This window comes from Artemia sp. Qi Xiang Cuo, chromosome 3 (genome assembly GCF_049724085.1).
Source record: "Artemia sp. Qi Xiang Cuo chromosome 3, ASM4972408v1, whole genome shotgun sequence".
NCBI classification, from domain to species: domain Eukaryota; kingdom Metazoa; phylum Arthropoda; class Branchiopoda; order Anostraca; family Artemiidae; genus Artemia; species Artemia sp. Qi Xiang Cuo.
Genome location: NC_142796.1, coordinates 58298158 through 58322516, shown reverse-complemented (window position 1 = coordinate 58322516; position 24359 = coordinate 58298158). Strand labels below are relative to the sequence as shown.

Here is a 24359-nt window from a genome sequence, read left to right as displayed (position 1 = left end):
AGGTATGTTATATAGAATGTTTTCGAAGTATTGCTAACGGTTATGAAGCACCGCATTTGCTTACCAACTACAGGTGGAATTCACTTGGATCATTCTTTTTAAGGGGGAAGGGTTTGCTAAAACCTCAAAACATGAATTTTTAAGCCCCATTTTTCCAATTTTTTGTGGGAATAAATTGGGGCTGGGGGATGGTTTATCCATTAAGCTCCATTCATTTGAAAGAATATTGATGTTAAGAGTCAAATATGGACACTGAGGGGGTGATAAATCAGGCCTTCAAATTGCAAACTCAAATGTTTACCTCTATGAAGGCAGATGGGGGTTGAGATTATTCCTTAACAGAAAATTTTGTCTAAAGAGCACCACCGTGAAAACCATAGGTATCATAACCCGAGAAATCAGGTTAGGCATTTGAGATCCCCCTCCTTCCAAAAGAGACTCCAAGAACAATTAAAAGGCGCATATTTATCAGGGCAGTTTTCATTCTTGAAACCATTGCAATGCAACAAATACTCTAGCATAGAGAGTTGGGTATTATATTTGGGTCAGCTTAACAAAATGTAAAATGGCCACAAGTCAAATAAATAGAAATTATTTTTTTATATGGAAGATAACAGCAAGGTTTAAACATATAATATAATGTATTATCCAATATATTAGAGGGCTACTGCCCCCTAGCCCCTAAGCCTTTTGCAAAAAAATCCCATTTTTAGAATAGTGCAATCTCGAGGAAAAACAATTGAAAATTCGAACGATCAAGACAACTGTAGAAAAAAGGTGCTATATCTCCCTAGCTTTTTGGATGTTCGTAAATTATGTGCAAAAGTTGTGGAGATTTCTTAAGTTGGTGAGATTAGAAACAAAATTTTAATTGATATCCCCGGCGAAGAATAATTAATTTCTGGCCTCTTCTAAAAAGAATAATAAAATAATTTATGCTGGTGAATTTTGAATAGAACAAGGAAAAGTGGGATCAAAGCGGTGAATTTTACATGTAACGATTAAGTTTTATCAAATTACTTTAAAAAACTTAATGTAAATTAGCGTATTATTAAATACATATATTTATTAAACAAAATCAAGAAAATCTAAAATTATTCTAAATTAAGTATAGGCCGACTACTTCTGCAGAATAGCGTTGATAAGAGAATAAGTGAAGCTCATTTGCGAAGCACAAAAATGCTAAAGTTAGGGTGCATCGTAAGACCTAGGAACTACAAATGAGACAGTCACGACAGAAAGTATAAGTAGCCTAATGCTATGTCTAGAAATGGTGTCCTTCTAAAATATATACGGGTTCTCATAGAAAAGGAGTGATGAACTGATGATAAGGCATGTGCGCAAGTGTAAGCTTTTGGGCCCGTGTACCTCCTAAGATTCCAGGTTTCTTTTTGCGAATATTCCTATATTCTTTCGATGATTCACCAATTTTTTTTTATGATTCTGACGTAGTACTTGAGGTGCTTGGTTAAGGAAACATTCCAAGTATTTTTTGCTAGTTTTATAATTGATTTAACATCTTGTTCTTGCCCCCCTTCCCCCAAAGAAAGATTGAAATGACGTCACTGTACGAGTCATGGGTCATTTTCTAGAAAGGCAAAATTTAGTTGATAGTTATCAAAATACTACACAAGACTTCCATATTATGTAATAAGTTTTAAATTGAACATAAAGTGGAATTAAATAGCTAGTAAATACACAAAAAAGAGAAATTGTGGCAATGTGGCTGGTTTTGAAAAAGTGGTAATGTCATCGCCACTTATCATGAGTGGCACATTAAAGGAACTATAATTTTGATAGCGTCTGCTTTTCATGCTTGAACCTTGGGTTCTAGCACATGCGTTTTTCTGTGGCTCAGTTAAAAGGTTTCAAGCGGCGATTGAACAGTGGCGCCTGCATATTCAGAAAAAACAGGCGTTATCTGAGAGAAAACGCAACAAAGCCGTTTTTACGCAGGTATGTAAATCTACAGCTAGCCTTTGTTTTACCACTATAAAAAGTTTTAAAGGTGACCTTTTTTATAGTTTTACCACTATAAAAAAGGTCACCAGTGACCTTTTTCTAAGATTCGTGTGAACAAAGCCTAAATGAAGCACGCTTGGATGAACAACATTCACATCGTATTTATTATTCATTTCCTTTTCTTATTGTTTAAAAAATCGGTCATTCACTTAATGTGACGAGTTGACAGGCTTACCACGGATGATTCACCGTTTCAATTCAAAGTTCTTGATGCAAAACAACAAAAATCTTTAAATAGCGTGATCCACAATTGCATGCAGTCTTCTTCCGACTTGTTTAAAAGTAGGAATATCTGTATACAAAAAAAAAAAAAAAAATATATGTCAAGGAGACCATACCTGCCATCTCAACTTCCTACTTGTCGTTTTTTTAATCCTTTACTTCAAAATTTACTACTGGCTAACCATGTTAGACTGCCAAAGTTAGAATCAGATAACAATAGGCCTGACAAAGTCAAAATAAACAATTACATTTGACACAGTTTGGAATTTGCTGCACCTTGAATGGCTCAGTCACGGTTACTAAAATTTAAAACTATAAGTCAGCGGACTAAGTGGGTCCTAATGTACAAAAAAAATTTTAGTCTGGGAACATGGCCTTCTCTGGAAGAGTCCCAAAAAACAACAAGCTTCTTTTTCCAATAGCCTTGAAACCTTTATGGATCGCTTTTGGGTTAAAGGGGCTACACATTTTGTTGGGATGCTTAAGGGTGCAAGAAGGCTCGGAAACAGGTCGAAAAATTGTTGTTCTTGATTAGTTGGAAGCTTAAAGCCATAAGCCCTGGACCAAAAATAACCCAAAGTGAAAAAAATGTGTTGGGCGAATTGTAGCCCAAACAGGGCCTAATTTTTTTATTGCCCCTAGATGGAGGATTATACACGAGAGGAAAGCCACGAAAGTTTAAAACTGGGAAGATTGTACCTGGACGATCATAGACCAGTGAAATATTGCCCCCCTCCCCCGGAAAAATGTACCCACGAAAAGCCTCATCGGTCTTAAAAATGACGAAGGACCACATCCAATCAAATGCAAGAGTTTATTCAAAGTTTGAAAAAGGTGAAATTAATACCCAAAAACTGGAAAATAGAAGGAGGAAATCTCCCAAGACCTTTCAAATGGACCCAAAGGTCACACAAAATCACGGCCAAATAATACACTAAAAAAATTCTTTTTCCCATGTTGCACTTCTGGGCATAATTGGCCATTTAACTTATGTAAAGGTCAGTGGACAGTAAAGGGACCTGAAATGTGCAGCAAAAGAAATTTCAATTAAAAAGCTATTTTTTTTAACATGGATGGACTAGAGTTTAATAGTTAACTGTTATGCCTATAATACTCGACGATAGAAGATCAAAACGTGTCCCCTGCAATCAACAAGTGTTGAGGGATTTTAGGCTAATGTAGGGTCTCCCAAAGAGTGGATTGCGATCTAGGGTAGAAAAATTTTGCCTGATCAAAAAAAAAATGTAACTCGCATATTTTCTTTTACCACAGTGTTTTTAACTCCGGCAATACTGCCTCAGGACAGCATTTATTTGAAATCGTCATATAATGAAAAACAACATCATCCTTTAAAACAAGGACAAAATAAGTGGAAATGAAGTTCGCTTCATTTAGCAAAGCTTTAGATAAATACAATTTTTTTTTAATTTCATGTTCTTTTATATAATTATTTTGAAATTTGTGATTATGTAATAAGAAAGTGAATAACAGAATTTTTATTAAGAGATAACTTTTGTGAGTGATTTTTTTTGCAAAAAAATATATTGTCTTTTTTCACTCAAAAGGTTGGTCGTAGAAAAGTTGAAAACCTCGTGCCAGGGCGAGGTAAAAAAAAGAAGCATTGAATAATATTACAAAAATAATGGGTTCATAGAGTAGAGGCTCCACGACAAAGGGATAGAAAATAGTGAATTTTTTACAATGAATTTTTGAACCTTAATGGAAAATAATGAAATTTTTACATTAATGAATCAACACCTTTTTGGGACTTCCTTTGCCGATCGATTTTTTCCCTTTTTTTCTGTATGTAACATAAATCAGCTCTAAATTACCCTAATCTCGAATAAAGGAGTTACAACATTACCTTGGTTTTGAGCCTGAATCTCAGGTTTTTCTTTTTCGGAAAATATAAGATTGAATTACCTGTCCTTAAACATTTTGACAAGGTTAACTGGGTGAGCTGAATTTTAGTTTTTTGGCTACCCGTCGCTTAATTTTTTTTATGTTTACAGCCAAATATATTAAAGGGTGTCAAAGGAAAGGTCAAATGTATGTAATGAATCTTAAAATATTTCATCATTTATAAATTACATAAACAATTTGTTTTTTTGTGACAAATATTAGACAATACAAATAGCGTATTTGACAATACTAAAGAACATGTTTTCTGCGAGTAGACATTTTAGAAAAGACTAATGTATTCCTGACCACAAATAAATTATTTATTAGATAAACTGTTGTCAATGCTGGGCTATACTTTAGGCTATAATCTAGGTCTTAAGAGTTTAAGTGTAGACATGCCATTAAGGAGAGGATCCACTACGCTTGGCAGTGGCGTATGTTCCAAAAAAAAAAAATGTTTTGTGGGACAAGGCTTTTGAAGCAAAAATAAGTTTATCTATTCCTGACAGCAAATAAAATTTTGATGGACCAATTCTTGGCAGTACTGGACGATGATTTAGGCTATAGTCTAGGTGTTTTCAGACACCGGGTTTGAAGCGTGTTTTTAGCGGGTTCGAAATTTTTTTTTCAATTTTTCTGTGTTTAACCCGGCCAATCTTTTAGCTTAAAAGTTCCAAGCGTGTTGGACACGGATTCTTCAAAATTGTAACTTGCCAGAATAACGGGGTTGAGCACAGGTTCTGAACAGCATACAAACCCGTGTTGAACACAACACTTAAAACGATAATCTGCACAGCCCGTATCGAACTCCATGTTGGATGTGGGTGGTCTGAAAACGGGGCTATTAAGTTTAAAAGTAATGTTGGAAACGTAAATATTTGACAAAAGTAACATGTTTTTTCAACATATAAATGTTGCAGTGCAACATATAAATGTTGCAACATATAAATGTTGCACACGACAGTTTAGGGAGGCTATAGTCTAGGTCTTATAAGTTTAAAGGCTGGAATGTCATTCTGATAAGATTTCATAGGCTCAAGAATTACACACTACGTGTCAAAAAGTGAAATTTTCTTTAAATGGGGCGAAAGTAATGTTGGAAAGGTAAATATTTGACGAAAATTACATGTTATATGCAAGTAAACATTTGAAGAGAAAATTTGCTTATGAATATATGGCCGCAAATGAATTATTTATCAGACAAATTCTTCACAGAGCTGGACTCTGCTTTGGGATGTCATCTAGTCCTTCAGAACTTGAGGGTAGGGCATCCATTAAGGTAGGACCCCTTAGGCTTAGGTTGATAAAGGAAACACTGTTTTTGTGCATGTACAAATTTGAATAAAAAATAGCTTACGTACCCCTGGCCGTAAATGAATTATCTGTCAGATTTTTCAGAGGGCTCTGCTAAGCTATGGGCTATAATCTAGACCTTAAGAGCTTCAGGGTAGGGATTCCATTGAGGAGAGGATTCCCTAGGCTCAGAGGTGACATATTTGATAAAAAAAGAAAACAGTTTTGAATAAGTAATCATGTGAAATAAAATTTGTTTATGTGTCCCTGTCAGCATATAAATTTTTGATCAGATCAATTCTTAGCATAGATGGAACATAATTTAGGCTATAATTTAGGCCAAGGACATACGCAGGAGAGGAGGTTTCAAGGCTCCCGTCATTCAAAAACTTTTCCCACACTTTTGCTATTTCTCGCTGAAATTATCAAATAAAATTGATTTTTTGTTATTTAACCCTACCTTGAAAACATCCATGTGTGCATGCCTAATCTAGGCCTTCAAAGTTTAAGGATAGGCGATCCATCAAAGAAAAGCTCCCCTATTTTCAGCATTTGAAATGTGGGTTAAAAAGACAACGATTTTTTTTAAGGGGTGAAAACCTTGGTTCTCCTGCATGGCTTTTCTGACACTCCTCCCAATAGGAACTGAATTGAAGTGTTTTCTTATGTGTCTCCCATAAAACACTTAGATATAAATTTTACGGATGTTGAATAAAGTATAGTGACAAACAGATCTCAATATCAGAAATATAGCCCCAACCCTGACTCTCCCTCTAAAATGTCATAACTTGTGCGTATATTTTTATACTCTTAATACATTTTGCCTGTTTTGACAAATTTACCACCTCTCTATGAAATTAATTTCTGCTCACATGATTGCCAGCACACTTAATATGATACGATATGATATGATTCATTAACACTAAAAGCCCTACTAGGCCATGGTTAATGCACAATACACTTCAAAATAATAATTGAAAACACCCTTATTATAAACAAAACAAAAATAAAATAAAAATAAATCTAAAGAAAATGATCTCTATGCTCCTTACCCAGTCGAATAAACCTTCCCAAATTCTTTATCCCCAAAAATTTTTATCTCTTAATATGTTACCCACCCATTCCTTCCTCCCTTTCGAACCACCCCGAAAAAAATTCCTCTCTCAAACCTCTTAACTCCTTACATAAACATAAAAAATGAATTAAATCATCCTTTTCATCCCCACATATCGGACAAAAATAGGAACCAGCCGTCGACCTAAACTTCCCCAAATATTGATGGCAGTAAAACCAAACATGAGAAATGAGCTTGTCAGGACATCTATATACACTTTATAGAAGCTTGACGGAAAGCTACTGTGCGACTTAGTACACAGAGCGGGTAAGTGCTCCTACAAACTCATTCGGGCCCTTCTCAATTTGTGTAAAAAAAAAGTGTGTCAAAAAGTAAATTTTCCTGAAAAGGGCGCGAAATTAAGGTTCCGATGCATGGCTTTTCTGGTTTCTGGGTCTTCCCTTGATAAAAAGTGTATTGATGTGTTTGTTGGATAGATCAGTCATAACACCCTCAAAAAATAATTTTAAGGAGAGGAAAAAATTATATTATAACTCAATCTGGGAAATGTTTACTTTTAAAAAGAAAAGCAGTCTGGAAATCTATTGCAAGCAGCGCTTTAATTGGCGCTGTGTGTGGCGCTTAATGTGTGCCCTTAATTGGGACATAGCTATTATGGAGGAAATTGTCTGAACCTCCTGGAGGTTCGAATTGCCTGAACCTACAGATAACAGGTATGGATCTAGGATTAGGGGAAGGGGACAATTCTTTCCTCTCAATAAAACTATTACCATATGCATCTTGTTTTTCCAATATAGCTTTTTCATGAAAAAATCTGTCAAAAACCTGGATCCTCCATTAAAAAGAAACGCCATCACCAAAAAAAGTATACTCTGGATCCGTCCCTTCCATTCAACATTTCCCATAATTTTCGTTTAATTCTTCGGCTCTTTTTAAAGGAATTTCTCTGCGAGGGAGCTTGCATCTACAAACAAATTTAAGGATAATTTATGGTTGAATATAATCGTTTAGAAGAAAATTGAAAGAGAGAAATCTTTTATCTGTTGGTGAATGTATTTTCGTGTCCACTCGATTACCCAATTACTTGTGGTAACTTATTTTAGGATAAAGACGCTTGCTTGTGACAGGTTACTGTTATTTATTAAATAAAAAAAAACAAGTTGTTCAACTGAAAGTAAGGAGCAACATTAAAATTTAAAACGAACAGAAATTATTCCATATATGAGGGGGTTACCCTTTCGTCAATACCTTGCTCTTTACGCTAAAGTTTGAATTCTGTTCCAATTTCTTAAGAATGGCCCTTGAATCACAAAGGCCGTTTAGTTAGAATAAATAGATCTTTTGAAAGTAATGAAAAACTTTAGTGTAAAAAGCGAGATAATGAAGAGGGGGCAAAGCCCCTCATATGCGTAATAATTTCTGTTCGTCTTAAGTTTTAATATTGCTCCTTACTTTCAGTTGAAAAACTTGTTTTTTTCTTTATTTCCTGATCGTTTTTTAAATAATGCTGGGAAATCCGGCACCCCCGTCGTAGACATATATAGATATATATATGTCGTAGATATATAATAATATATATAATATATATATATATATATATATATATATATATATATATATATATATATATATATATATATATATATATATATATATATATATATATATATATATATATATATATATATATATATATATATATATATATATATATATATATATATATATATATATATATATATATATATATATATATATATATATAATTTTGAAAATAAGAAATTTCTTTATTTAATAGACATTCGTGAGCGATTTTCGTGCCTTATACTTTTAAATTTCATTTAAAACCTGTTCTAAAGTTTTAAATGCTATTATAAACCGTCATTTCCATTTGAAGGTTCATTTTAGAATTTTTCTAACAATTTCCTATTAACTTCTAAAAACCAGAATTGCCAAGTACAAAAATGTTTATAAAAAATTTGCGGAAACGTTTTGATCAGGGGAAAAACCCAAAAATGAGACTACCATGTGGAAACACCATTTTACAGCTTACACTTTACACTGAATTACAACATTGAATAACAACTGATTAAAAAAAAAACATTTAAATTTTCAGAAAGAATGTCACATGAGATCCATTTATGAAGCTAAAATTATAAGATGAGAAAGCAGTGGCGTCAATTTACGAAAACTTAGGGGGATAAAATGTTGTTTTTTAACCTAGAAAGGTGGCAAATTTTTAGTTTTCTTCAATTTTTTCAATAAAAACATAAAAAAGGCATTTTTAAAATGAAAATACCCTCTAAAACAATATTGTTCAAAACCAAGAGGGAGACAAAATAAATCCAGGGGAAACGCACCCAATTTATTTCTCCCTCCCCCCCCCCTCCAATGGACACCACTCCGAGAAAGGCTTGAATGGAGGAATAATAAAAAGAACGAAATCAGTTTCCTGTCCAAAGGTTCCGTTCAATAATTATTTTGTTACATTTTTTAGAAGAGGGGAATAAAGGAAGGTAACGTTCATTCATGTACTGAATGTTACATCTTGTACAATAATAGGGAGTATCCAATTCTTAGCTTGTAAATAGATAATAATAATTCATTTAATGTTTCATCATCACTGTCATGAAGTTTTGAAACTTAAAAGTCGTTAATTCATGAAAAATAAAATCCTTCATTTGTATCTTTTGAGGTAATAAACAGCGGTTTATATCATAGCAGATGTTACTATAGTATGTTTGGTTACTTTTGTTTGTTTGATGTTTAGTAAGGTCAGTTAAACTCTCGCTCTCGCTCTTTTAACGATTGTCTATCAAATATGCAAATATACAGAGTATTTTAATGGTTTGCAGAGTAGAGAGGGTTTTTGCAAAATTTTCTATAACTTTGATTTTGGGCATTTTTTTTAAACTCATAGAAATTTTTAAGAGGGAGAAGTCACTTCAAGGAGGTGGCTAATTTCCAACTGGTTCTGTCCTCAAGACTGTTTTACTAGAGGGGGCAGAAAAGATAAAGTTTAAATCCCTCTCTTCCCAGAAATCCACTTCGACTACAAGGGTTAAATATCTAAAATCCTGAGCTAGTGAAAAATCATGAAGTTTTTCCTCAGTTTTTTTTTAACCAGCTTATTTCGAAGTTTTCCTGTTACTACAAGTCAATGTGACTTGTTTTATTCTTCTAGTCAGAAAGTTTTACCTTAACCGGCTTTAGAATGGAGGAGGAGCGCGTGTAGTTGTGTTGGCCCCAGGTGGCTTGGTGTTGCAGTGAGTCGTTACTAGTAGCAGTAGTAGTAGTAGATTTTGGATTAATTGCGTATTTTGAGAAAATGTAGACGGAAAACACGAGCAAACATGAGGCAGTTAATCTTTTCAGCTTCCAAAGGCAATATCAGTATTTCCTCCCCCTCTCCCTTAACGAGGTTTAGCTTTCACAGGGACGTGAATTCATGCAAAATACGGATTGGAAAAATATATATTTCAAAAACTAGGGGAGCAATTTTTATTTTCTTTTTCTTTTTTTTTTAATGAAAATACCAAAAAAGATATATTTTGAAACCTAGGGAGGAGGAGGACAAAATTCTCAAGGAAAATTGACGATAGAAAGACGACGACAATTTCTACCAAGCAAAAACGACCAAGCGAGGTCGGTACTTGGATTTAGGCTGGTGAGTACGATTAATAGCAAGTCTCAAAAGTGCTCCTAGAATTTTCTAGAAAACATAAGTTCTTGTGAATAAGTATGATAGAACTTGAATAATGCATTATATTGACATTGCACATTCAATATTAAATCCTTCGAATAGACAGCTTTTATCTATTTTTAGCGAAGTTTTGTCGGTTCAAAAACCGAATTTTTTAAAGTATTTTTGGAAAAAAAAAAGTGAAGCGAATATTTGTACAGAGAAATAAATTTGTTTAATTGAGCGACGGAAAATCTGGCTGCCAAAGCAAAACCCGAAACCTGTTAGAACCTAGCTTTAACATTTTTCAAATTGTCGTCGTTCCACAAAAACTTCTTTATCACACTACGTACCAGAATTGTTAAATGTGTTAACTAATTTCCCTTCAGCAGCCGAACATTAATTTCAACCCATAAGAAAATGTCTTGATATTTGATTTGTTTCTGTTTCAGACCAAGACTTGTGTTTTTTCTCCAGCCCAAAAAATTGCGTTGAAAGTTAATTTTTAAATACTATTTAGGTACAGCTATAAAAGAAACATTAATGACAAGATTTGTAATACAATGGTGGAACTTTTTTCGGTTTCACTCAATGTCATTTAAAGCATTGCACATGTTTGATTAAAAAGGGAAAAAGGATGCGGCACAAGACTGTAAAGTCCGAACTGGCGGTGCTGATTTCCGTTCCACGGCCCTTCAGCCAGAAAGCACAATAGGGAGTTGGGGGCCGGCCATCATGTGCTTTCGCACACTCTTCCTGTTTACCTTTCCCAAATTTCTACAGGTACCCATTTAGAGGTGGGTTGATTCTGACTGAGCTAACAGAGTTACTCCACTGACCCCCGTTCCAGCCCAAATAATCAGCAATACCAGGACTCGAACCCCTGTCCTTGCGGACAAAAGGACAGAAAGACATCAAACAGTTCGTGGTAACAACTGTAAGTAAGTAGCGACCCGGCTCAATAATAACCGCAACTCTAAAAAACGGTTTACTCTAAAATGAAGCTCTAAGAATTTTGATACCAATAATTACATCAAAAGAATCGGATTTTTATGCTGATTTCAAATATATAAGCTTTATTTAGTTTAATCTTACTTATCCAAAGTTACGAGCCTGAAAAAATTTGCATTATTTTGAAAAAAGGGAAAAACACCCCCTAAAAGTCATAGGATGTTAAAAAAAATCACACCATAAAATTCAGCATATCAGAGAACCCTACTGTAGAGGTTTCAAGCTCCTATCTGCAAAAATGTGGAATTTTATACTTTTTGCCAGAAGAAAGATCACGGATGCGTCTTTATTTGTTTTTTTTTTTCCATGGGTGATCGTATCGACCCAGTGGTCCTAAAATATTGCAAGAGGGCTCATTCGAATGAAAATTAAAAGTTCTAGTTCCCTTTATAAGTTACAAAAAAACTGGAGGGCAACTAAGCCCCTCCCACGCTCATTTTTCCCAAAGTCACCTGATCGAAATTTTAAGATAGCCATTTTGTTCAGCATAGTAAAAAAATCTAGTAACTACGTCTTTGAGGATGACTTAATCTCCCACAGTCCCCAGGGGAAGGGCTGCGAGTTATGCGCTTTGCCCATTGTTTACATACAGTATTGGTTATTTGGAAATATATAGACATTTCCTGTTTTTCTGTGGGAGGGGGGGGGGGTCTGGGGAGGGGGTTACGTGGTAGGATCTTTCCATGGAGGAATATTTATGGGGGAAGGGAATTGTCTACAACGGGGGCGCCGGATTCCCCTGCATTATTTAAAAAACGATCAGAAATTAAATAAAATAAAACAAGTTTTTTCAACTGAAAGTAAGGAACAACATTAAAACTTAAGACAAACAGAAATTATTACGTATATGAGGGGGTTTGCCCCCTCTTCATTATTTCGCTCTTTACACTAAAGTTTTTTTAGTACTTTCAAAAGACCTATTAATTCTAATTAAACGGCCTTTGTGATTCAAGGGTCATTCTTAAAAAATTGGAACAGAATTCAAACTTTAGCGTAAAGAGCAAGGTATTGACGAAAGGGTAACCCCCTCATATATGGAATAATTTCTGTTCGTTTAGTATTTCAATGCTGCTCCTTACTTTCAGTTGAAAAACTTGTTTTTTTTTATTTAATAAATAACAGTAACCTGTCACAAGCAAGCGTCTTTATCCTAAAATAAGTTACCACAAGTAATTGGGTAATCGAGTGGACACGAAAACACATTCACCAACAGATAAAAGATTTCTCTCTTTCAATTTTCTTCTAAATGATTATATTCAACCATAAATTATCGTTAAATTTGTTTATAGATGCTGCAAGCTCCCTCGCTGAGAAATTCCTTTAAAAAGAGCCGAAGAACTAAACGAAAATTACGGGAAATGTTGAATGGAAGGGACGGATCCAGAGTCTACTTTTTTTGGTAATGGCGTTTCTTTTTAATGGAGGATCCAGATTTTTGACAAATTTGTTCATGAAAAAGCTATATTGGAAAAACAAGATGCAATTGGTAATAGTTTTCTTGAGAGGAAAGAATTATCCCCTTCCCCTAATCCTAGATCCATACCTGTTATCTGTCCGTCAGGTAATACGAACCTCCAGGAGGTTCAGACAATTTCCTCCATAATAGCTTTGTCCCAATTAAGGGACAAAGGGACACAGCGCCAATTAAGGCGCTGCTTGCAGCAAGATTTCCAGACTCTGCTTTTCTTTTTAAAAAGTAAGTTTTTTTTCCTCTCCTTAAAATTATTTTTTGAGGATGTTGTGGCTGATCAATCGAACGAACACATCAATTCACTTTTTATCGGGGGAAGAACCAGAAAAGTCATGCAACGGAACCTTAATTTTGTCCCATTTCAGGAAAATTTCACTTTTTGACACACTTTTTTTTTTACATAAATTGAGAAGGGCCCGAATTCCGTCAAGTTTCTATGAAGTGTATATAGATGTCCTGACAAGCTCATTTCTCATGTTCGGTTTTACTGCCATCAATATTTGGGGAAGTTTAGGTCGAAGGCTGGTTCCCATTTTTGTCCGATATGTGGGGATGAAAAGGATGATTTAATTCCTTTTTTATGTTTATGTAAGGATTTAAGAGGTTTGAGAGAGGAAATTTTTCCGGGGTGATTCGAAAAGGAGGAATGGGTGGGTAATATATTAAGAGATAGAAATTTTTGGGGATAAAAAATTTTAACTGGGTAAGGAGCATAGAGATCATTTTCTTTATATTTATTTTTTATTTTACTTTTGTTTTGTTTATAATAAGGGTGTTTTCAATTATTATTTTGAAGTGTATTGTGTATTAACCATCGCCCAGTAGGGCTTTTAGTGTTAATAAATCATATCATATCGTATCATATTAAGTGTGCTGGCAATCTAAGGTTTTCACCCTTTTAGAAAAAATCGTTGTCTTTTAAACCCACATTTCAAATGCTGAGAATAGGGGAGCTTTTCTTTGATGGCTCCCCTATTCTTAAACTTTGAAGGCCTAGATTAGGCATGCACACATGGATGTTTTCAAGGTAGGGTTAAATAATAAAAAATCAATTTTATTTGATAATTTCAGCAAGAAACAGCAAAAATGTGGGAAAAGTTTTTGAATGACGGGAGCCTTGAAACCTCCTCTCCTGCGTATGTCCTTGGCCTAAATTATAGCCTAAATTATGTTCCATCTATCCTAAGAATTGATCTGATCAACAATTTATATGCTGACAGGGACACATAAACAAATTTTATTTCACATGATTACTTATTCAAAACTGTTTTCTTTTTTGTCAAATATGTCACCTCTGAGCCTAGGGAATCTTCTCCTCAATGGAATCCCTACCTGAAGCTCTTAAGGTCTAGATTATAGCCCATAGCTTAGCAGAGCCCTCTGAAAAATCTGACAGATAGTTCATTTACGGTCAGGGGTACGTAAGCTATTTTTTATTCAAATTTGTACATGCAAAAAACAGTGTTTGCTTTACCAATCTGAGCCTAAGGGGTCCTACCTTAATGGATGCCCTACCCTCAAGTTCTGAAGGCCTAGATTACATCCCAAAGCAGAGTCCAGCTCTGTGAAGAATTTGTCTGATAAATAATTCATTTGCGGCCATATATTCATAAGCAAATTTTCTCTTCAAATGTTTACTTGCATATAACATGTAATTTTCGTCAAATATTTACCTTTCCAACATTACTTTCGCCCCATTTAAAGAAAATTTCACTTTTTGACACATAGTGTGTAATTCTTGAGCCTATGAAATCTTATCAGAATGACATTCCAGCCTTTAAACTTATAAGACCTAGACTATAGCCTCCCTAAACCGTCGTCTGCAACATTTATATGTTGCACTGCAACATTTATATGTTGAAAAAACATGTTACTTTTGTCAAATATTTACGTTTCCAACATTACTTTTAAACTTAATAGCCCCGTTTTCAGACCACCCACATCCAACATGGAGTTCGATACGGGCTGTGCAGATTATCGTTTTAAGTGTTGTGTTCAACACGGGTTTGTATGCTGTTCAGAACCTGTGCTCAACCCCCTTATTCTGGCAAGTTACAATTTTGAAGAATCCGTGTCCAACACGCTTGGAACTTTTAAGCTAAAAGATTGGCCGGGTTAAACACAGAAAAATTGAAAAAAAAATTGTCGAACCCGCTCAAAACACGCTTCAAACCCGGTGTCTGAAAACACATAGACTATAGCCTAAATCATCATCCAGCACTGCCAAGAATTGGTCCATCAAAATTTTATTTGCTGTCAGGAATAGATAAACTTATTTTTGCTTCAAAAGCCTTGTCCCACGAAACATTTTTTTTTGGTCATACGCCACTGCCAAGCGTAGTGGATCCTCTCCTTAATGGCATGTCTACACTTAAACTCTTAAGACCTAGACTAGAGCCTAAAGTATAGCCCAGCATTGACAACAGTTTATCTAATAAATAATTTATTTGTGGTCAGGAATACATTAGTCTTTTTTCAAATGTCTACTCGCAGAAAACATGTTCTTTAGTATTGTCAAATACGCTATTTGTATTGTCTAATATTTGTCACAAACAAACAAATTGTTTATGTAATTTATAAATGATGAAATATTTTAAGATTCATTACATACATTTGACCTTTCCTTTGACACCATTTAATATTTTTGGCTGTAAACATAAAAAAATCACGCGACGGGTAGCCAAAAAACTAAAATTCAGCTCACCCAGTTAACCTTGTCAAAATGTTTAAGGACAGGTAATTCAATCTTATCTTTTCCGAAAAAGAAAAACCTGAGATTCAGGCTCAAAACCAAGGTAATGTTGTAACTCCTTTATTCGATATTAGGTTAATTTAGAGCTGATTAATGTTAAATACATAAAAGAAGGTAAAAAAATCGACCGGCAAAGGAAGTCCCAAAAAGGTGTCTAATCAAAAACTCCCAAAAAGGTGTCAACATTTCTGGTGTCTAATACGTTTCTTCTGCCTCCACCGAAGAAACAATGCAATGTGGATTCACATCAGGTCAACATCGTTATTAAAATGGAACATCGTTATTAAAATGGAGAGGGGGGGGGGCGGCGTCGTCATCCAAGAAAATACTTCTAAAGAATAGGAGAGTCTCGGCAGTTAGGACACTTGATGATTGATGAGAAGTTCAGAGAACGGGGTACCTATGGGTGGTCACATTTAGGCATTTCTAGGGGATCATCAGATAAGGGTAAAAGGCTGTCTCTATGTAATTGTAGCCCCCATTGCCAAAACCTAGTGAATCTGGAACTATAATCCCCATAGACTGTGAACTGTACTAGATCCTGAGGGCAGTCAGCCCTTCCTGCTAGTGAAGGTGTAGTTTCCATTCGGACACATAATGTTTTACTTACATTATACGATTATCTTGAACAAAAAGTCACAACAGTTGTACAAATTTGATTTTTAAGTGGTATAGTCGTAAAGATAAGCTCTAAAATCTGACTACATTCTAGAGCAGTCTCTTCCATGATCCATTCGATTCTGTAGAGCAAAGAAGAAGCAAAGGTCCCACAAACTAATAAAACTATGCAAGTCGAGCACTGCTGAAGTCCTAGCATCATGTTTTGTAATACCTATCATATCTAGGCCTTTTTTCCCCTGTTGCCTTATGTTAACAATATTTTAGATAGCTAAGCTATAGGATCCATTCATGTTATGCCATAGCCGTATCCTAGTCATATGTAGTCGATAAAACAGAATATCTGCAAATGAAAATGTTTTTTTCATGTTTCTAACGCCATAACTGTAGACCAGAAGCGAAAATTAGAACGGCATAATAACGATTACAAAAGCTTGTGTCAAAACAATTTTTTTCCACTATTTTCTACTAATGCCTTTCGATCATTTTACAGATAGAAAGGTAATATTCCAAACTTTCTTCTTTTCCATTTTCAAAAGTTCTGACTTAAATCTTAAGTCTAATTAAATAAAAAAAATAAGTTTTTTTTTAACTAAAAGTAAGGAGCGACAATAAAACTTAAAACGAACAGAAATTATTCCGTATATGAAAGGGGTTGTCCCCTTCTCAACGCCTCGCTCTTTACGCTAAAGTTTTTCATTGTTTAAAAAAAATAGATTTGTGAGACAGTCAAACTTTAGCGTAAAGAGCGAGGCGTTGAGGAGGGGACAGCCCCTTTCATATACAGATTAATTTCTGTTGTTTTTAATTTTTAATGTCGCTCCTTACTTTCAGTTAAAAAAACTTGTTTTTTGTATTTATTTTTTGAACGTTTTTGAATAAATGCAGGTTTTGATCTTGGCTCACAGTACATGAATAATTAAAACAAAATTTTCATATTAATTCTACTTTTATTTGGTTAAATGGCTTTCTCGAAAGTTGTTTAATTTTATTTACGAACGTTTTTATTAGTAATAAATATACGTAGCTTACGAATTAACTTACGTAACGAACTTCTATATTCATATATTTTTAATACGTATATTAGGGGGTACACCCCTTGTCAATACCTTGCTCTTTGAGCGAAAGTTCGAATTTTGTTCCAATTCTTTAAAAATGACCGCTTAATAACAAAGGCCGTTAATTAGAATAAATAGCTCTTATGAAAGTACTAAAAAATCTTTTGCTTAAAGAGCGAGGTATGGACTAGAGGTGAACCCAATCATATATGTAATATTCTCTGTTCGTTTAAAGTTTTGATGTTGCTGCTGTTGCAGTTGAAAAACTTGTTTTTTTATATTTAATTTCTGATCTTTTTTAAATAATGCTGGGAAGTCCGGCGCCCCCTTCATAGCAATGTCCTTTCCCCCATGAAAACTTTCCTCATGGAAAGATCCTCCCATATAACCCCCGACCCACCCACCCCCTCCCCCACTACCAGAAAAAATCTCCCCTGAAAACGTATGTATACTTCCCAATAACCAATACTATATGTTAACATTGGGTAAAGTTCAAAACTTTCAGCCCTCCCCCGGGAACCTCGGTGTATTAAGTCATCCTAAAAGGCATACTTAGAATATTTTCGAACATGCTGAACAAAATGGCTGTCTCAAAATTTTGATCCGGTGATTTTGGAAAAAAAATTAGCTTGGGAGGGGGCCTAGTTGCCCTCCAATTTTTGTGGTCATTTAAAAAGGGTACTTGAACTTTTAATTTCCATTCAAATGAGCCCTCCTAGGATATTCTAGGACCACTGGGTCAATACGATCACCCCTGGGAAAAAAACAAAAAATTAACACGCACCCGTTATCTTTCTTCTCTCAAAAAATGCAAAATTCCACATTTTTGTAGATAGGAGCTTGAAACCTCTAGAGTAGGGTTCTCTGATACGCGGAATATGATGGTGTGATTTTCATTAAGGTTCTATAGCTTTTTGGGGGTATATCCCCCTTTTTTCGAAAATCAGCCAAATTTTTTCAGGCGCGTAACTTTTGATAGGTAGGATTAAACTTGATGAAACTAATATAATTGAAATCAGCATTAAAATCTGATTCTTTTGATGTATCTATTTGTATCAAAATACTGTTTTCTAGAGTTTCGGTTACCATTGAGCCGGGTCGCTCCTTACTTACAGTTCGTTACCACGAACTGTTTGATATGTCGATCATAAGATTTATCCTTAAAAGTTGAACACAGTTCAACTCGGGAAACTACAAACGGGATACATAATTGTTGATGTAGTTATGCATAATTTTGGTTTTATCGAGAAATATGACTGAAATGTGGCCTAGGCACTTGTAGTAAATGGTAGCTCAGACTGATTTGTCTCTGGAGGCGCACCTTTGGACTTTTTTTGCATATATTTCTAAGCCAACCTACTCTTTGTCATTTATTAGTTTTATAATGCATCTGCTAAGCTTTTGAAGGAATTACATAAAAGAAAAAACAATCTTTTCACCTTAAAGTCAGAAGCAACATTAAAACTTAAAACAAGCAAAAATTGTTCCATTTATCAGGGGAGCTGTCCCTTCCTCGACCCTCGCTCCTTACGCTGAAGTCTTAAAGTTCCTTAAAAAATATCTCACTCAAATTTAATGGTCCTTGCGTTTTAGGAGTTGATCTTAAAGAATTGTAACAGAAAATCAAGCGTATCATAGCGTAAGGAGTGAGGGTTGAGGAAGGGGCAGAACCCCTCATATATGGAACAATTTCTATTAGTTTTAAGTTTTAATGTTGGTTTTTACTCACATCAAAAACAAAATTCTGTCTATGGTTAATTCCCCCGATGGAAGATCCCTCCCACTGAGAATTTCCCCCTAAAAATGTTCCGTATATTTCGCGAACACTGTACGTGTGTATTGGCAAATAGCTTAGCATCCAGTCCTTTTCCCAGGGAATATGGTGGGCATGTCATCCCCAAAGGCAGAGTTATTTGAACCTTAATCTATACTGAATCAAGTGGCTATCTCAAAATTCTGATCAGACGTCTGTGGGGAAAAAACAGGCGTGGGAGGGCGGCTAGTTGCCCTCTAATTTTTTGATTAGCGAAAAAAGGCACCAGAACTTTTGATTTTCGTTTGAATGAACCCTTTCCTGATCTTCTTGGACCAGTAGTTCGATACGATCACCCCTTAGAAAAACAAACAAAATGGTGTGATTTTCATTAAGATCGCTTAACCTCTTTGGGGTATTTCCCCCTTTTTGGAAAGCAGATATATTTTCTCAGGCTCGTAGCTTTTGATGGGTAACATTAAACTTAGTGAGTTTTATATATTTGGACTTAGCACAAAAACTGAATCCAATTCTTTTGATGTATCAATTATTATTAAAATTCTGTTTTTTTAGATTTTCGGTTACTACTGGGCCGAGTCGCTTCTTACTTACAGTTTGTAACGATGAACTGTTTGACCCACAAATAACTGGTGGAATAAAAATTTTTTGGAGGGTTTGTTCTAGTTCGATGTTCAACGCTAGATAATGATGATTCAGACCAACAAATTCAGGAGTAGCGCATGCGATGGGACTAAGAAAACTGTAATAAGGATTTACGTAAATTACAAAAAAAATTGTGTTGTCAATGGCAACTAGGCCTTCAAAAATTCTTCCGGTGAATAAACATTTTCTTATATCTAGCATATACGAAACTGTTTTCAACATACCGGTACACAAGTCAAGCTTTTTTTTACCTTTAGCGGCCCGATTTATATTAGATTATATTAGATTTACATTATATTAACTAATTTATATCCATTTAATCAAAATGTAATTTACCTGTGTTGTGGCAGTTCAGAAAAGCAGAAATCTGCACTACTATCGTTGTTTTTTTCTTTCTGTTTTTTTTTTCTTTGAAAATCAAATAGAAAGATCGCTCGGCTTTTGGTTGACTCATTAAAGTATTTTTAGAGGTCAGGTTACTGTGCATCTAACCTAAATTATTTTGCTATGACCAAGAAAAATCTCCTTTTTGTGCGTTGACCCCCAACCTCCAGAAAAAAGTTCTGGTTTAAGTCACATGTTTATGCAGATGCACTCATACTTGTAAACAGACATTTCCCATCTGATTTCTTAAAACCCATCTCCTCTTCCCACTCATGTTTAAAATAAGCCTGAAGAAATGTGAGGAAGGTGGCGGAGAGTGAGCAACCCTATTTTATTTGCATCCTCTCCTTACAACCGTCACTGGTTGGACACTTTTTATTATGAATTTATATGGCCAAAGTAAATTTTCTTATAAACTTTAAAAGGTGGCTTTTTGCCTTTGTTTCTTTGGCAGAAACTAAATTTCTTGTCATTTGTTTTCGTGAAAGGTAATAAACTGATTCTTAACTTTTGCAACCATTGATAATGGAGAGTAAATAGGGGACTGATATAACTAGTCCACAGGTGCTACAGATGGACTTAGGGTCAGCTCACCACCCTAAAAAAGGAGAAAGAAATCATGACAAAAGCTATGGGCGCTAGCAAAACAAAAAGAAAAATCAGATTATTTGTACAAATTCAGGATGAAGATTTGCGTGACTGGATTCTCGTGTTTTATATATGAATTTTTTTTCTTCTTTTTGTTACGGAATAGAAAAAGGAGACACAAAAAGGAAACTTACATCGCAGGAATCTCTTCCTTCAGCTCCGGCACAGATGGACGTTTCTGGTAATACGAAACTGGGTCCAAATTGTGTTCTCAGTGTCGCCTGACACTTTGCATTATCCCACAAAGGCACTGGAACTTCTTTAAGAATCACTGAATGAGGAGATTCTAAAAATAATAAAATTGCAGTTATGTTTTTGTCGACAGTTTTACCCAAGGCACTAGAAATAGTAATTATTCTCATATTATCTCATTAATAGTACTTTGGACTCCGTTTTAGCTTTTTTGACACAGATCCTTGCGGTCGATATAGTATAGCGCAAAGCGGCCTACAATAGTCTGATGGGATTCTCCCCATGGATAAACGTATTTCTTATAGTCTCCGAGAGACTTTCCAGACATTCTATATCATTCTACAATTTTTTTGAAAATACGAAAGGAATAATATTATAAGAGGTGTAAACGTCGAATAAGATATTAGGAATAGAGCTTCCACATAAGAGAGTTTCCTGACATCGTGTACCCATCGATACCATGTACCAAACTCGTGTACCCGTACCTCCGCAACTCCCGCTATCTTGATGAGGCTGCTGAAGAACCGCGTAGAATTCTCAAGTTATAAAAATCAGATTTTGATAAGATATACTTAGCAAGATATAACATAGCACGCTAGGCTTGAAATCCTTCGAGTCCTGGTGTCGCTGGTTATTTGGTTTGTAACGAGGGTCAATGGTGTGACTTTGTAAGCTCAGCCAGAGCCAACCCAGCTCTCAATGACTACCTGGAGAAATCTTGGCGAAAAACACGAGAAGCTTCGAAAGATTTGCCAGCAACCACGCATTACGCTCCTGGCCTAAGGCAGTGAATCAGGAAATCGGTTGTACATGCGCAATGCAGAACATTGGCCATCATGCGAAAAGGTTTGTTTTAGTTATCTAAGTATTTCAACGACATTTATTTTTAAAGTTTAATATTTATAATGTATGTTGTTTTAATGTTCAAAAACTCTATTTTCATTATTTTAATTACATATCAGAGACTGCGCACAATAACACAGTGAATCGTAATTTTCAAAAGCATGAATATCCTCAGTATTAGCAATGCCGTTCATCATGTTTATAGAAAGAAGACAAGTAACTTTGCAAAGTTCTTGTCAGATTGCCTTTATAATAATTTATCTGTAAATGAAATACACATTTTTAATGAATGACTGAATAATTATGCCAAATGTGTTTCCCTTATCATAGGTAGAAAGGCAGCGCTTGGCGAAATCGAAAATTTGTATCTAAAATTGCATTGAAGACAACTTGGCTAATCCTGGATTACTGTAATTATTCTCAGATTCCAAAGCGAAACTAATTACATTAAACCACAGTGAAGCGTAAAATAGCGTTCAAGTCTGTTTTTAAATTTCATACCTTTTGTGAAAAAAGATTCAATATTCCGTTTACCCTTATGACACAATAGGCAGTTATCTTCAAGGCAATGTGAGAGGCGTAATTTAACAATGTGAAAACGCCTTAATTTTATTTTTCACAAATAATTTGAAGAAAAAATTACTCCCGCGAATTTACAGACATTCAAATGTAAAAGTACTTATGCAAGTAATACTGTTACAGCAAGTTTAACGTTTAAAGCTTTTTGTGGTTTTAATGATTTGTATTATTTTTTTGTATTTATTTGTCATAGTGAGGTAAGACTCTCCTGAACATGGATTATAGTGAGAAGATAGCTTCACTTATCTGCATAGCATCTTAAGGGGAATGCCTTAAAGATGTAAAGAGTAGAATAGCCAAGGCCCAGGGTGTTTTTACCTGTTGAAAAAAAAAAGCTTGCAAGAATAGGAAGATAATTCTACGAATCAAGACTAGAATATTGGAAGCTACAGTAACGACAGTTATCAAGTATTGCCCCAAGATCAGTGGCGTAATTTTGTCAAAATCGTGGGGAGGGTGGGGGTAAAGTTGGAGAAAATTTTCTCAAGTCAAGTGAATATAACCAAGTTAAAAATTGTAAAATGAGCCAAATAGTACCGTGAAGGTAAAGGTATACTAAAGAAATCTGATCAGTTTCTGTGGATACTTGAATTATGAAGGTCTATCTTAGTTTTGACAAGATTTTTGAAGACCCTAAATTTCAGCTGGGGGGGGGGGGACAAAGAGGGTCTTAGGGTAAGGTAGTTGTCCCCTACCCTATTGAAAATTAAACCCCTGCCTAAAATGTGGGTGCTTCAAAAGGCAGAGGAAAATTTGTTAAGTGTGTTCAAGAGGAGTTCCCTACGGATAGTTTTAGGTACCCGTTTGACTGGCGGTATGTCAAACAACAAAATATATGGCTCCATCCCACTTTTTAGGGCTATAACGAAAGAAAGGTTGAGGGAGTGGAAAGAGGTTATTAGGAAGAATGTAAAGGAAATTATAACTTCATTGGAGTGGGTAAAGAGTGAAGTATGAATGGAATGGGGTGCAGCAGAAGAGTGCGCAGCTGTGTTGGCTCAGGCAATTCGGTACTGCAGTGAGTTGTTGGTAATAGTGTTAGTATTAATAGTTATTTTTCATAATACCAAATAATACCAATTTAACCAAAAAATATCGTCAAGCTCCTGAATGTGGCCTAGGGTTTTGTCAAAGCAGTAAGGGGAGGGGGTTGAAAAAATGCAGTTAAAGTGAAAGCGACTTTAAATAATCAAATAAATAAAAATTTCTCAATCTAATGAAGTAAAAGTTTAGTTGATATATTGTTTAGTTCAGAGCAGGGCAGGCTAAACTAAAACTAATCTCAAACCCTTCTAAAGTTATCGCTCTGATTTATAATTTTGCCTTTTATTTTTATCGAATATGAAGAGGACATAAAACAATATTTTTATTCCAAAATATCCAGTTTAAAGTGTCAAAATCCAAATTTAATTTTTGCGTCAACCAAAAGTGGTGAATGTCAATTTGCAGCATCTTGGATGATTTTGGGGACTTAATGTTTACTTGGGTGAAGACAGTATGTAGACAAAGTTGGGAACTCCTTTACAGCCGTCGTCACAGTTTGAAACTGTGAAAATGAGTATTTTTAAAGATGTAGTGGGCGGGTTTTTTTGCTTGTTTTCACAATGAATATTGGCAGGAAATACTCCAGGGGAACAAACTATTTTTCCTTATGGGGGGGGGGAGGATATATGAAAATGATAAATAACGAATTATATGACAAATATTGATAAAATGAAAAAATCTAGAAATTTGATAGGTTGGGGGGGGCGGATCCAAAGCAGTTGCACCAATTCGTGAAATGGTACAACTTGGTGCAATTCATGCACCAAGTTGTTTTTTTTTATTTTTTGAATGCAAGTATCAAAAAAGGTTTTTTTCAAAATTTAGGGTGCGGGATAGTACCTTCTGAATGTGTGTTGATATCATACCTTGTGTGAAAAGGTACAGACTTTTCAAAGGATAAAAGAATGAATATCGAATCTGCAGATTCATAAATCTATGGCAAAAATATATTTACTCTTGTTCACTTTGCTAAAGGCAACAAGAACAGTTTTTGTATATTAAATTTATGTATATGAAAACAGTTCTTGTATATGAACAGCACTGTATATAAATAATCAATCAGTTCGTGCTAACGAACTGTAAGTAAGGAGCGACCTGGATCAATAGTAACCACAACTCTAAAAAACGGAATTTTCATGCCAATACA

The 24359-nt window shown here is 35.0% G+C and overlaps 1 protein-coding gene across 1 annotated transcript in view; it reads right to left on the bottom strand.

The window, feature by feature from the left end:
• LOC148954336 (chymotrypsinogen A-like) overlaps positions 1-24359 on the bottom strand; it is a 186158-nt gene that overhangs the window by 9453 nt on the left and 152346 nt on the right. Inside the window, exon 6 of the mRNA XM_089086266.1 lies at positions 20689-20840. Within this exon, the coding sequence (XP_088942392.1) occupies positions 20689-20840 (152 nt within the window). The remainder of the gene's footprint in view (positions 1-20688; positions 20841-24359) is intronic.